Source organism: Rhipicephalus microplus, chromosome 5, assembly GCF_043290135.1.
Source record: "Rhipicephalus microplus isolate Deutch F79 chromosome 5, USDA_Rmic, whole genome shotgun sequence".
Lineage (NCBI taxonomy): Eukaryota > Metazoa > Arthropoda > Arachnida > Ixodida > Ixodidae > Rhipicephalus > Rhipicephalus microplus.
In genome coordinates this window covers 50,966,999-50,979,145 of record NC_134704.1, presented here as the reverse complement: position 1 = coordinate 50,979,145, position 12,147 = coordinate 50,966,999, and the positions used below count along the sequence as shown (strand labels likewise).

The window sequence follows — 12,147 nt, the reverse complement described above, 5'->3', positions numbered from 1 at the left end:
GAAAAACTCATTTGTAAAGCTTGTAAAAGGAGCTTTTATTTCAATGTACATGATTTTAAGCACATGATGCCTCCCTCTAAGAACCATCACTGGGTGTGGCTTTGCACTCCTCAAAAGCGACAGTCCTGCGATATCGATGAAGACGTGCGTTTGAATGATGCCCACATTTGTAATACTGCATATGTGGCTTTATTCCATTCCACCTAAGCCTTTAGCGTCAACCATAACTTTTTCATTTTTGATGTCATGGTATGCCACTGAACTTGCGCCCAGCACCTTCAATCATACGCCGGATTTGACATGGTCAGCTTGAGCGATTCGAGAAGTTGTACAGCATCACAGATTGAAAAGATTCCTCTGTTTGTAAAGTGAACTAACTGTGGCTGAGAGGTCACAGTGCACGTTTCGGTCTTCCGGGTAGACTACTAGCTGTCCTGTACATATACATGCATAGCACATTATGTAAAGCTGGTACCTCGGAGTACTTTTTACAAAGAATGGCTGTGTCCACTGTCTGGGAAGTGACCAATGCTATAAGAAATCCAGTGCGAAATTGTTTATAATGTCACTGTTCCCTTCATTCAGCAAACCATAGCTATCTAACATTGTTGCAGATAGCACGCAGAATGCGCAGTTTCAAGTGCAGCTTCAAAACGCTAGCAAAACGAACCCCTAAAATAACTTTCTTGCAAGATTTGTTAGTAAAGAAGCATGTAGTCAAATCAGAAAAGTTGTAAAACACCAAGCTCTCTCATCAATGCAACAATCCGAGTACAGAGCTTGCTTTGACCCATCTGCAGAGAATGCACTCAATTTTCACCCATTCAATTCCATTCAGCAAAAGGGAAGGTATTATTCTGGAAGAATAATACCGTCATGTTTCTATGAAAAACAGTTCACTAAAAACAACTTTCATGTGAAGCACTAGTGCAGAGCAGCAAGCAACTTCTTTAGAAAAAGTATCTCTTTCTTGTTCACCAATAAGGCATCAAGGTTTTACTTTTAACAGCTTGAGCCTTGGCCTGCTGCACGCAATATAATGCATAACGCACCTCGTTTCGTGAACTACAAGTACCTAGTGCAACGAAAATATTTAGCCAACTGAAAGGGCTGATCTATTCTTTGGTGATCGACTTCAGTGTACTGCCACATTAGTCCAAAGATTAAACTAGGATTAGTGAAGACATTCTTTTTTACAATAAACATTCTACTATTGTTCCCAAATGGGCTAAAACAAAGTTATATAATCATTATAACATCATTATAATCATTATACGGGTATAAGCGACGAGTGAGCGATGGAAGGCACTATAATCATGTCTTGTCACTGAGACAAGAGTACGAGCTTGGATATCGCCATCGCAGGAAACGGCAAAGCCACACCCAGCACAGCGGGATGAACACTGAAGGCACAACGGTGCCCTACTGCGTTTTCAAACGCGGCTCTGTAACTGCCGGCGCCGGTGACAACACTCCGGTGAACAGCAGTGTTCCTGTGAACACGAGTGCAGTGCCGAACCAGTGGGTAATTGTGAACGGGTTTTGGAAATAGTAGATGGACAAAAGCAGTGAGACGAACTTGCGCAGTGTGATCACCAGCGTCACAGTCAGCGACGAGCATTCTGTCGTCAACACGTACACTGACCGGATGCACACATATCTGAAGACGAGAGTTTGTCAAGGTCAGATGTGCTTGCTTTTTGATGGAACACTGAGCTTCCATAATACATTTCATGCACAAAGCGCAATGCTAGCAAGACTTCTTGTATAGTAGCGGCGTTCGTGACAAGTAATTCGGTGCTTCTACCAGCAAATGCATCTGCTCCAGGTTGAGCAAGAGAGCATGGTTGTGTTTTGAAAGGGAACAAAACAAACAAAATGTTGAAATACTAGATGTGCAATCATGAACACAAGAGATGAGACACCACTAATGGCGTTAGTGGATGTCTACAAAATATAAACAAGAAGTAAGTATCATGGTACATTTTGTCTACTGAGGTTCTTATGTAGCTTCCATTGCATGCTATGCATGAAACACTGTATAGAAAGGAAAAAAAAAAGGGGGGGGGGGGGCAACCGTTGAAACTTCAAGGGGAGGCCTTTTGATGTTCCAATTTACGGAATGTAGTGTTTCGCACTGCAACAAATAGACTTTTTTTTTTTCACAACAAAGAGGTGTATGCACAGGTTATACAAACTGGTTGCGCATGTACAGGTTACGACAGCTTTTGCAATGTTTCGTTTTGACGTGGCAGCAAAGCAAGGTACAGCACTCATAGACTGAAATGCGAAAATATAGAGCTCAGTAATGCACACTATTTCATTTGAAACGTCTACATTTGTGTCGTATCAGCGCAATTTTGAATTGGAACACTTACATCAGACTTTTAACAGTTACATTTACAGTTACATACTTTTAACAGTTACATTTGCAGCGACATGATGTGGTTGTCACAAGCCAATGCTCGTAGGTTATATTAAAAAAAAATGGTGATGCTGCATTTCAATTTCCTATTGCCGTATAATCCCGCTTACACATTCCTCACTTGTACATTTTTTTGAGTTAACGTTTCTGGCATCCAGTCCCGGCAAAGAATTCACTGATGTCTAAGTACTAGAATCCCCTTGTCCACGTGTGATTCCTGCGAAATTCCTTGCTTGATAGGTATGTTGCAAGCTGTTTTTGCAATGGGTGTGCATCAATAAATTTGATGATGCAGACTACAACAGAGCCATCTTAGTGTTCGAAAGGGGTCTGGTTAAGGCTGAAGTGCAAACAAAACCCGAGACTTCTCTGGAAAAAACTAAAACTTCATGACCCCATGTTCACTACGCACACTGCACATCTTTTATTCTCCATGCCACATATTCAACACGTGCAACTTCTTCCTCGTACCCTTGTCTCTTTCCTCCCATATCCCCACGTGGGCACGCGCACCCTCTTTTGTTCGTACACTCGCGCCATCTTGTTCCTCCACCGTTAAACCACACACAGCCTCCGAGACTCACGCCCATTCAACACTCGCGCCATCTTGTTCCTCCACCATTCCTCCGCGCGCAGGTCCTACGCGCAATCCTAACTCTATCTCGTCTGTCACGACACTAAAGGCAAATGTTAAGTCAAACTGTATCATTCAAATACCACTGTAGAAACCTCACAGTGCTCATTTCATGCGCAGGAAATGCTTGGTAGTTTGAAGAAAAATTGCACTTGGGAGGTTCACATATCGTCAGTGCCATTAAAACTGCCCCATGCCTGCCCTTTACTGTCCGGCAAACCCTCTCATCAAGTTTGGCCTTTCTTTCATGTTCCTACAAAACTGAGGTGGTTTCCGCTGGCTGTAGGTATGTGCAGCAAAAAGGGAGCTGGGGGGCAAAGGTTCTTCGCAGTACCCCTTCCCTTCTATGTCAAAATATGGAGCAGGTTTCGCGCACACACCCCTCTTCTTCGGTAACTAGGATGTGCAGCTGCACCTCTGCCTCCTCCGTGCACACGCCTATGCCACTAACAACTTGATTATTATTACTAGGGAGGCCAGGTTTGCTCTCGATTGCTTGAAATCTAGTTTCCGTTCAATGTACAACATCACACGTACACTGGAAATGACTGAAAAGGATACTGAGTGATGACGTTGAGAAGGAGATATATCCAGGACCTTGGTATGCTTTCCAACATGGGGAAAGGCAGCGGTGCTGGGAAAAAATTATTACATTTGAAACACAGACTGCACCAATTAAACAGCCTTTGAATGAGGTCACATTTCGATCTGTTCATGTTTGCATGATATGCGATGAACAGATTGTGATGAATCTTGTACTGCCACCACTGCACATCTAGGAAAAAGAGCGCTTCTGGTCATGGCGAGTATGTAAGTGACAAAACTGCGATGAAATGTCGTTCGCATGAAAAATAAAGCAGCAGTTCTAACAATGAGCCATTGGTACATTCACCCATTCGTGGTTAAGAACTTGCCACAGCATAGCCGAAAGACTACAAGGATATTTTTTTTCATTATCTCGCATTCAGTTTTGTGAGGCAGCAAAAGAACTGTTGAGCTTTGTGGGGTTAGGAATTCAAACAGATCAAATGTAGGAGCCGCAATGTGATAAAATTGTACAGTGTTAAAACTTTTAATGTAGTTGTCGGGCATTTAGAGTGTCTTAAAATTACAGTAAAGGTGCTAGGTTTGTTAAAAAAGACAGGCTCTTTCTCCTAAAAGTTTATCATTATTTTGTCAGACTTGGCGAACACTTAGTATATGGGGCATACATATTATGACGAAGATTTGTAAAGTATGTAAGTGCAAAACATGAGGAACAGCAGTTAAAAGATGATTAGTTAAGTACGTCATTGCGAAATTCAAGGGACCGCATTTAAGAGACTATTAGGTCGGTGTCAATATTCTTGTATCACACAAAAGGAATGTCATACGTCTTGAGCAATCTTTGTGCATGCACAAGTGGCTGCGTTTTCGAGAGAAAGGCGGGAACTTTTTTTGTACTTGAGGTTCAGGTAAAACCTGTTTCCTTGATAATGCGATGCCTTGTGCTAAGCATGCAATGCTATGATGATCTGTCATTTCTGACCCTGAACCTTCCCTACGTACACTACTGCTGCAGCACTTTTCCAAGCAATTGTCAAATATCTTCATTAAAAGAGTCTGTTGCCTCACAAATCAACTATGGCAGATGCTTCTCAAATCTGTCACGTACAAACAGAGCTACAGGGACTTTCTGCACACTTCAAGTGCTTTCTCTCTCCTCATGTTCCAGAGAGAGCGCTGAAAACTACACAGAGGGGGGCTGAAAAGGGAACGAAAATCTATGATCTTTTATTAGCGCACACCATGACCTTGAGACTGTCGTGACCTTTTCTAGTTTGCTTCTAACGGCGCTGGTTACTTTCAGCGTGATTGCGAGCATGTACACGGAAACGTGGCTGAATCCCACGACTGCTGCGGCAACTATGGAGCTGGCCACGCTCTAGTCAACCAGTTGCTGTGGATCTTAGTCTATGCAATGACCTTTCGAGAGAAGAGGGGGCAATTTCTAGCTGTCTTCAACGATTAATTTTAAATTCCAGGCCACGTGCTGCATTACAACGTTTAGTCCGTGTGTTCTCAGGAGCCTCGACTACCGATCAGCAGCGATCAACAACCATGCTCAATAACTGTTGCAGGGTCCCGCTAAAAACTAGACTCCAAACAAGCTATCGTTAGCTGTATGCATATCCTTCCAAAATCAGGTTTGCTTTGAACTACACGCAAATCGTGAACGTCAAGCTTGTTGGCATTATGAAACATCATAAGCAAGTTTGAAACTAAAAGAAAAGACAAGCAAACGTTGACACAACAGAAGAGAAATAAATTTACATCAACACTCCCTTGTTATCTTCTATGGTGTCTGCAAGCGTCACATTTTATGACGAATCCTTACCAACCAAAAAGGTAGCTGAACTTTCTGTAGTTCTAAGCTCTAAAAGGTGTTTTATGAAAAGTTTTATGTAGGTTCACTGTGTTTTTATACATGCCAAGCATGGCCATGACATTTTTATTTAAAAACCAACTGGGTAACTTTTCCTCTTGAGTTTTTGTGATCCAGAAAAAAGAAAAAAAAGAAAAAAAGCGAGCTGGTGCAGCAAACTTTTGATGCACAAGCCATCTCAGAATTCCTACTAAACAGTTGCTATTCACCACACAGGTTATTTTCATTGTACAATTATGCCACAATTGACACTTCTTACCGGACTGGTTGAAGAGCACGGCATGCGAATAAATGTTGGGCACGAGAAGGAGAAACCCCGGCAGGGGCAGAGCGTGCTGCAAAGAAAAATGTTTATACAGACAGGAAAACGAAAGAACAGCCGTAGGAGCACGATAAATTTTTCCGTACGCTAGTATCGTAGAGTACTCACGGATAGAAACTCAAAAATTTAGGGCTGAATGATGCACACACTTCTGTCTACACCGTCTGCAGTTCGTGACATGTCGGCATAAGTTTGAATTGAACACTTACGTCAGAACCAATATGAACCCATAGCAGCCAGATTTGCAGGGTAACAATGTGGTTATCATCAGCAATAGTTACACTAAAAAAATTATGTGTTTCACTTTGTGAGTACTGCACCTCATTCACGCGGGCAAACTTTCGGCATTTTCGTATCTTCGGAGTGGTCCTCTGAATCTCGGAGGATAAACTTAAGAAATCCTCTGCGTACGAGCAGGAGAAACATAGTGCTGACCGAACTGCTTGTTAAATTTTGCAGCAATGAGAGGGAAGGCTTGGAAAGTTGGTGAAAACATTGGCCAGCGCGGCTAACGCCAGTTCTTTAGGCAAGAACGATGTTATTCAAGCAAACGTCAGCAACATGTGCTATCGTTAAGGAGCGATGACAACAGGAGTGGGTCAGGTCGTGCGACCAAAAATTTGAAAACTGTGCTCAGCTGCTCCTACTGTTATACTGCGAGCACCCCTTTTTGACTGTCCTCATGAGATCTGTTTTGATGGTGCTTGTAAGCTCCCAAGGGTGACCAACCAGCTGTTTTTTACGGGTGCAAGAGACGAGTGATTTTTCTCTCCCAAGCACTTCAAATTTAGCGATTACTTCAGGTTATCTGAATATTCAGACTACGTTTTTTGAAAACTGGTATTAAGTCAGCAGCTTTGGTACAAGCTCGGAGTTATATTGGATACATGATATCAGAGCGTCACAAGTTTGACAAAGGCTGATGAACTGTCAGGATGATTAATGAAAATAACTGAATGAGTTTGTCGAATGAGCAAGCACCTTTTTTTGTGGGAAACTGAGATCTGTGAGATACCTGGGAGAGCAGATTCTAACCAAGAGTTTTTTTGCACATGACTTCCAAGATCCACTTCGTGAGAGAGACGAAACACAAAATTAAACCAAGGAATACACAAGGAGACACAAACGCCAAGGTGCAAAGCACTCCTACCTGACACCTCAGTCAGGGATCGGGGTCATCTCCAATTTTTCGTTTTACTTGGAAGGTGAGAATACATGGTAAGAGTGGTCATTTTGTCGCAATATAAGTTCTATTTACTCAACATAGTGTTTCTCTTTATAGTAATCACTTCTAGACAATGGTAGAGTATGTGTTTCAACTTACTACATAGAAGAGAGATTCACGAGGGTGTTTGCCATGGCGGGCGTACAGAGTCTCTTGATAAATACCCATGCGAGCCGACAGCAACAGCGCAAACAAAAGAAGTCCTATGCCTGCAAAAGGCAACCAGGGTAAATGTCCTTAATCCGGTCAAGCAACAAGCGTGACAGAAGCACAACATAAAAAATACATCTCATTTTTCAAGGACACCATAAATGTAGTGGTACAGCAGTACAAACAGCACTCCAGATAGGCTTCAGCAGACGACATTTGTCAATAAATCATTATGTAGTGTCTCAAGTTTACTGTTAACAGTAGCAGCTATTTTCCATTTGGCCCGACAGATTATGCTGTCTGTACGTTGCAGCGAAATCAATATCTTAACAAGTGAAACTGCTACAAATGAGACGGCTTTTTGCTTGGTTGTCAATGAAACATGCAAGTAATGGTCATCTGCATGGTTCTAAACCACACCTATTGCAAAGTTCAAGCACAAATCAATCCGCAGTTTGGCTAATATAGTCGCACGTACCTGTTTCTCAAATTTGCAAAATTATTAGTTGGTATGAGTAAATGAGCACAAGTAAACAAGTTATCAAGCATGCTGCTAGATGGCACATGAAATCAAAATAAGCTTCTCTAGCGTCTTCACATGTTAGTTGATAGAATAGAGGGTGGCAAATGTTGATCACTATTACATGAAATTCAGGAACAGTGTAGTATAGCGAGACAACAGAAAGAACGCTAGAAACATGACACAAGTATTGCGGTGTGGTTAGCACCTCAGCTACCTCTCTGACTTTAAAGCATTTGCATTTACATAGTGCACGACAAGCACGTCTCTTACCGACACATTTGGTGTAAACGCTGCCTTCCTCTATCTTGGCGGTCCCCGCTTCTTTCGCCTGTCCGAGATGAGAAAAAAAAAAAAATGTCACAAAGCCGAGTACACTGAAACAGTAGAATTGCGAAACGTCCTGTACGCATTGTCACAACAGCCTGCAGAATGTCTGATCGGTACTTCCACACCTAAAATAATGCATCGGCTAGAGCTTTCTGCTCACGCACAAAACATGGACATCTCAAAGTGGCCTTAATTGCGCTGCTTTCCACTTCTGGTAAAATGCTATGGCTGTAAACAGCACAAAAGTTCAGTAGTGCTCACCTTGCCGCCACCCACTGAAGCTATGGTGCATATAACAATGCCAAGTGTTATCATATACACTGCAAGGTGCTTGAAGAGTGGGTACCTGCGGTCAAAGAAAATATTTTCACTATATATGAACCTCTCTAACAGCATATGTTACAGAAACACACTTCTTTTTTTTTCCTTTGGTAAATTGTGCATATGCTGTGTCAAGACAGTTGCTAAAGAAAATGAATGCCACAGCAACTCATGGAAAATTTTCAAACCAAATATATATTTTCACTACCCAAAACGATTTGTGAAATCATGGCTTCTGTAACCACTTCGGTGCTTTCAGTTCAGTCAGAATGAGAGTGTCTCACTACTATGGTGCCACATCCATTCGGCTACTATGACCTGATGACATCACAGCTTGCAACAATGAATTGTCATCGTGCTCTACCCCTCCATCCCATGAGGTCACACTTGCACCAACCAATCATTGTCACGCCCTTCCTAGGGACCCTTTAATGTCATGACCTGTGTCAGGGAGTGAGCCCCACATCCTTCCATCACGCACAGAGAATGTTGTTTGAGGTGGAAAATAGTAAAGAAGGTGCGGGAACAAGACAGCACATGTTCCAGTTCTGCTTACATTAGCTATACAAGTAATGACCATTTCGATCATGTACGGTAAATTCATGATGCAGTTACGTTTTCACAATCCTCACGGTAAGCTGCACTCCCTGTGCATAAAGTGGAGAGCAGTCACACAGTACCATTATGCGCATAGGCATGCAAGCGACAACTTAACAAGCCAAAAAATGTACAGACTGAAATGCTGTGTACCGCACAGATGTATTTTGTTTATCATGTACGTTTAATTTGTAGCCTGCATCTCCATACAACGTTGCTCATACAGACATGCAAATTGTCTTGAAGATGCTACTAGAAGGCTAATGGCGAAGGTAATTGAACATTTACGGACACCAGATACAGTATTTCTAGAAACACACAACTCGAAGCTCAAAGTTTATTGATTCTGATGAAATGGGAAAAATTTCTGTTTTGACAGCACCCACCAGGCTAGCACACACAACATGTGCCATATCATAAGCTGAAAAAATAGTAAAAATGCAATAAACACATTTACATACTAACCTCTTCTTCTGTAAAATGATGGCTAAGACCATGTTTGCGATAAGTGATCCCTGCAAGAAATAAGAAAAATTGGCAAAAAGATCCAATTGCTGTATGAGATTCAATGAAGGTAATACTGCTGTTGTAAAAGCAGAAGATTTCAAATGAATAAAAGAAAATTGGTAGGCAAATCGAATCGCTGTACTGATATTCAATGAAGACAATGCCGTTGTTATGAAAGCAGAAAAATTTGAAATGAATTCCTTTGAAGGTTTGTGCTAAAAAAGGGTAAATGACAGCATTCCCTTTTCATCAACTCTCCTTCTATCTTGCGAGCTTCCACAGAACACAACTGATTTGCCAAATTGCACTCATCAAAGGCTAGAGACAAAAACAGGATAAGTGACACAGCTCCTTCATTATTTTCATAATTTCCACTTGGTGCGATGTTCGTTAGATCAATACTGACAAATTCACACAATGTTCTATACTGACGAATAGCCCTGTCATCTTTATGGAGCTGCCTACAAACATAACGCTAACTTCAGGAGATTGATTCAAGATGGGAGTCATTGAAGAAATTTCCTGGAATCCTGACATGAGAATGGGTTGGACTCATTGTTACAGTTTCATCTGCTTTATAATAAGGGAGCTATTCTAAATAATAATAACAAGTAAGGGCTAAGTGCAAGGTTGTACAATCAACTTGAAAAGACTCACAGATTTGAAGATCATGTGCAGGGGCATCGATATGTCGTACGAAAGGGCATGATTGTTAGAAACGCTGACCAAGAAACACATGACGACCAACGTGACATAATGTCTGCAAAACGAATGATTGCAACACATTGTATGTAAAATATCTACCCTAGAAGAAATGTTGATGCACATTTCCATGTCAGACTATAATTATAGTCCCTACATGATGGCTTATAGTACATCTTTGTGGTATGGTAAGTGCCACACAGGTGTGTATTCGTGTGGTGAGTAAGCAAGTAATCATAACAGCAGCAAGTTGAGGATTATAAAAAAAAAGAAACACTATTTATTGTGAACTTATTCGGCAGCGGTGCTGGTTTGCATGGTAGGCAGCCAGAACAAGCCATACCAAGACGAATTTTTGTTTCCAGCGTTTCAAGTTTTGTTTTGTGGCGTGTTAGGTGACCGCATCCATTGAAAGCAAAAATAAGAGTGTCTGCAAAACTGTCCTACAGCACTCCTGCTTTGCAAGTCTTCTAGCGCGGCCATTAAGTACAAAAATGTTCTCATTAAAAGCCCTAGTTAAATGGTGCCCAAAATTACTAAACAAAATTTTCTCCTATCAGCATTATACTGTCCTTGTGTAGTCGAAATATGGAAGAGAAGTAAAAAAAAGTGAAATCACGAACTAACTTGAGTGGAATGACCGGGCGTCTCTTGCCGAATTTCGTCGTAAATATGAATCCTTCTAAGGCGATGAAGAGAAATTGTGAAAAGGTGATCAGATTGGTGCATCCTGGATGCTCTCTGTAAAAGATGAAGCAAGGATGATGTGAAACAAACCCTGTTTTCTCTGCAGCTCGTATCTTAGAGGGCTGTGGCTTGTAATTTGTTCAAGGAATAGAGTCGGGCGAATTTTAGTTTAGCTTATTGGCATACAGGTGTCGAAACACTTATCTAGTCTTACATGTGCGCGTTCTTCATTCCTTTTAATGTGCTCAGGCACACTCTCAATCACAGACACAACACCTCTTCCTGCCACACACACACGTACACACCTACACACACATCAGTGCTCTGTCGTTCACTGGCTCGCCAACTTCAATTAGGCGGTGAATGCATTACCAGCGCTAAACATAGACTCTTATTTCCACGCCAAAACACCGCTTGGGAAGCTTTCCTTGATAAACTGAAAGACCAGCAAAGATCAGCGCTATAACGCTACAGTCAACCGCAGTTCAAAAAATATATTTAAGACAGGAGGAATAAACGAAGGCGACGCACTCACTTGACCAACAGTTCGAGGAAGAAGACGTTTGTGCAACATCCCAAGAAGACGAAAGCTGTCGCTAATATAATGTGAATTGCCATGGCAACTGAAACCGAAGCAACAAGAGGTGTAAGGGGAGGCTTTTGGAGCGTTCGAGCGACAAATCATCTGGTTCCTTCAGTTCCCTTTCGAACGATCGTCCAATTTTCGCTAAGGAAAACAGGACAAGCGTGCCGTAATCTCTCCGCTTTTCCTCATTAAACTCTCTGGCTGAAAAGCTAATTTTGTGGCACGTGGTGGCACGTAGGCGGCGTGGCAGCTAAGGGTAGAAAAATAACATTGTGGTAGTTTTATTTTATTGGAAGTAAAGTACAATGCCTAGCTGGACACACTTCGCCACGTTAGCCACGTCAACCTTTGCATAGATTAGCGAGCGCGTGAATAAGGAGCGAGAAATATGCAAGAAATATAAAATACGAGCGACTCAAAAACTACGAGAAGGCAAAATCATGCCGTGGTAAATTGCTGCGAAAAGCACATACCGTTAAAACAGATGGTAACCGCTAAGAACCGTTAACTGCAGATGCGTGGCTCTCCCCGAAACTTGCAGACATCACTTCCTGCGCGAGCTCAATGCACTCATTAAACTGTCCGTTCTAGCGCCTCGGGCTCCATTGTTCGTTATATATACGTGTAATCATCGCCGCATCTGTGTCGACTGACTGCGCCCCGCGAACTGCAGACACTTAATCGCACCTTAAATGAATGGAAACCAGCGGCCCACG

The 12,147-nt window shown here is 42.0% G+C and overlaps 1 protein-coding gene across 1 annotated transcript; it reads right to left on the bottom strand.

Moving 5' to 3' along the window:
* Positions 1–1,205: 1,205 nt before the first annotated feature.
* LOC119174573 (UDP-xylose and UDP-N-acetylglucosamine transporter) lies at positions 1,206–12,099 on the bottom strand. The gene is made up of 11 exons (XM_037425549.2): positions 11,905–12,099; positions 11,381–11,468; positions 10,786–10,899; positions 10,114–10,216; positions 9,415–9,464; positions 8,293–8,377; positions 7,975–8,032; positions 7,131–7,240; positions 5,744–5,819; positions 3,621–3,693; positions 1,206–1,660 (listed from the first exon to the last, which is right to left on the bottom strand). The coding sequence occupies exons 2-11, from the start codon at positions 11,461–11,463 to the stop codon at positions 1,423–1,425; spliced, it is 990 nt and encodes a 329-aa protein (XP_037281446.1). The 5' UTR covers positions 11,464–11,468; positions 11,905–12,099; the 3' UTR covers positions 1,206–1,422.
* Positions 12,100–12,147: the final 48 nt, after the last annotated feature.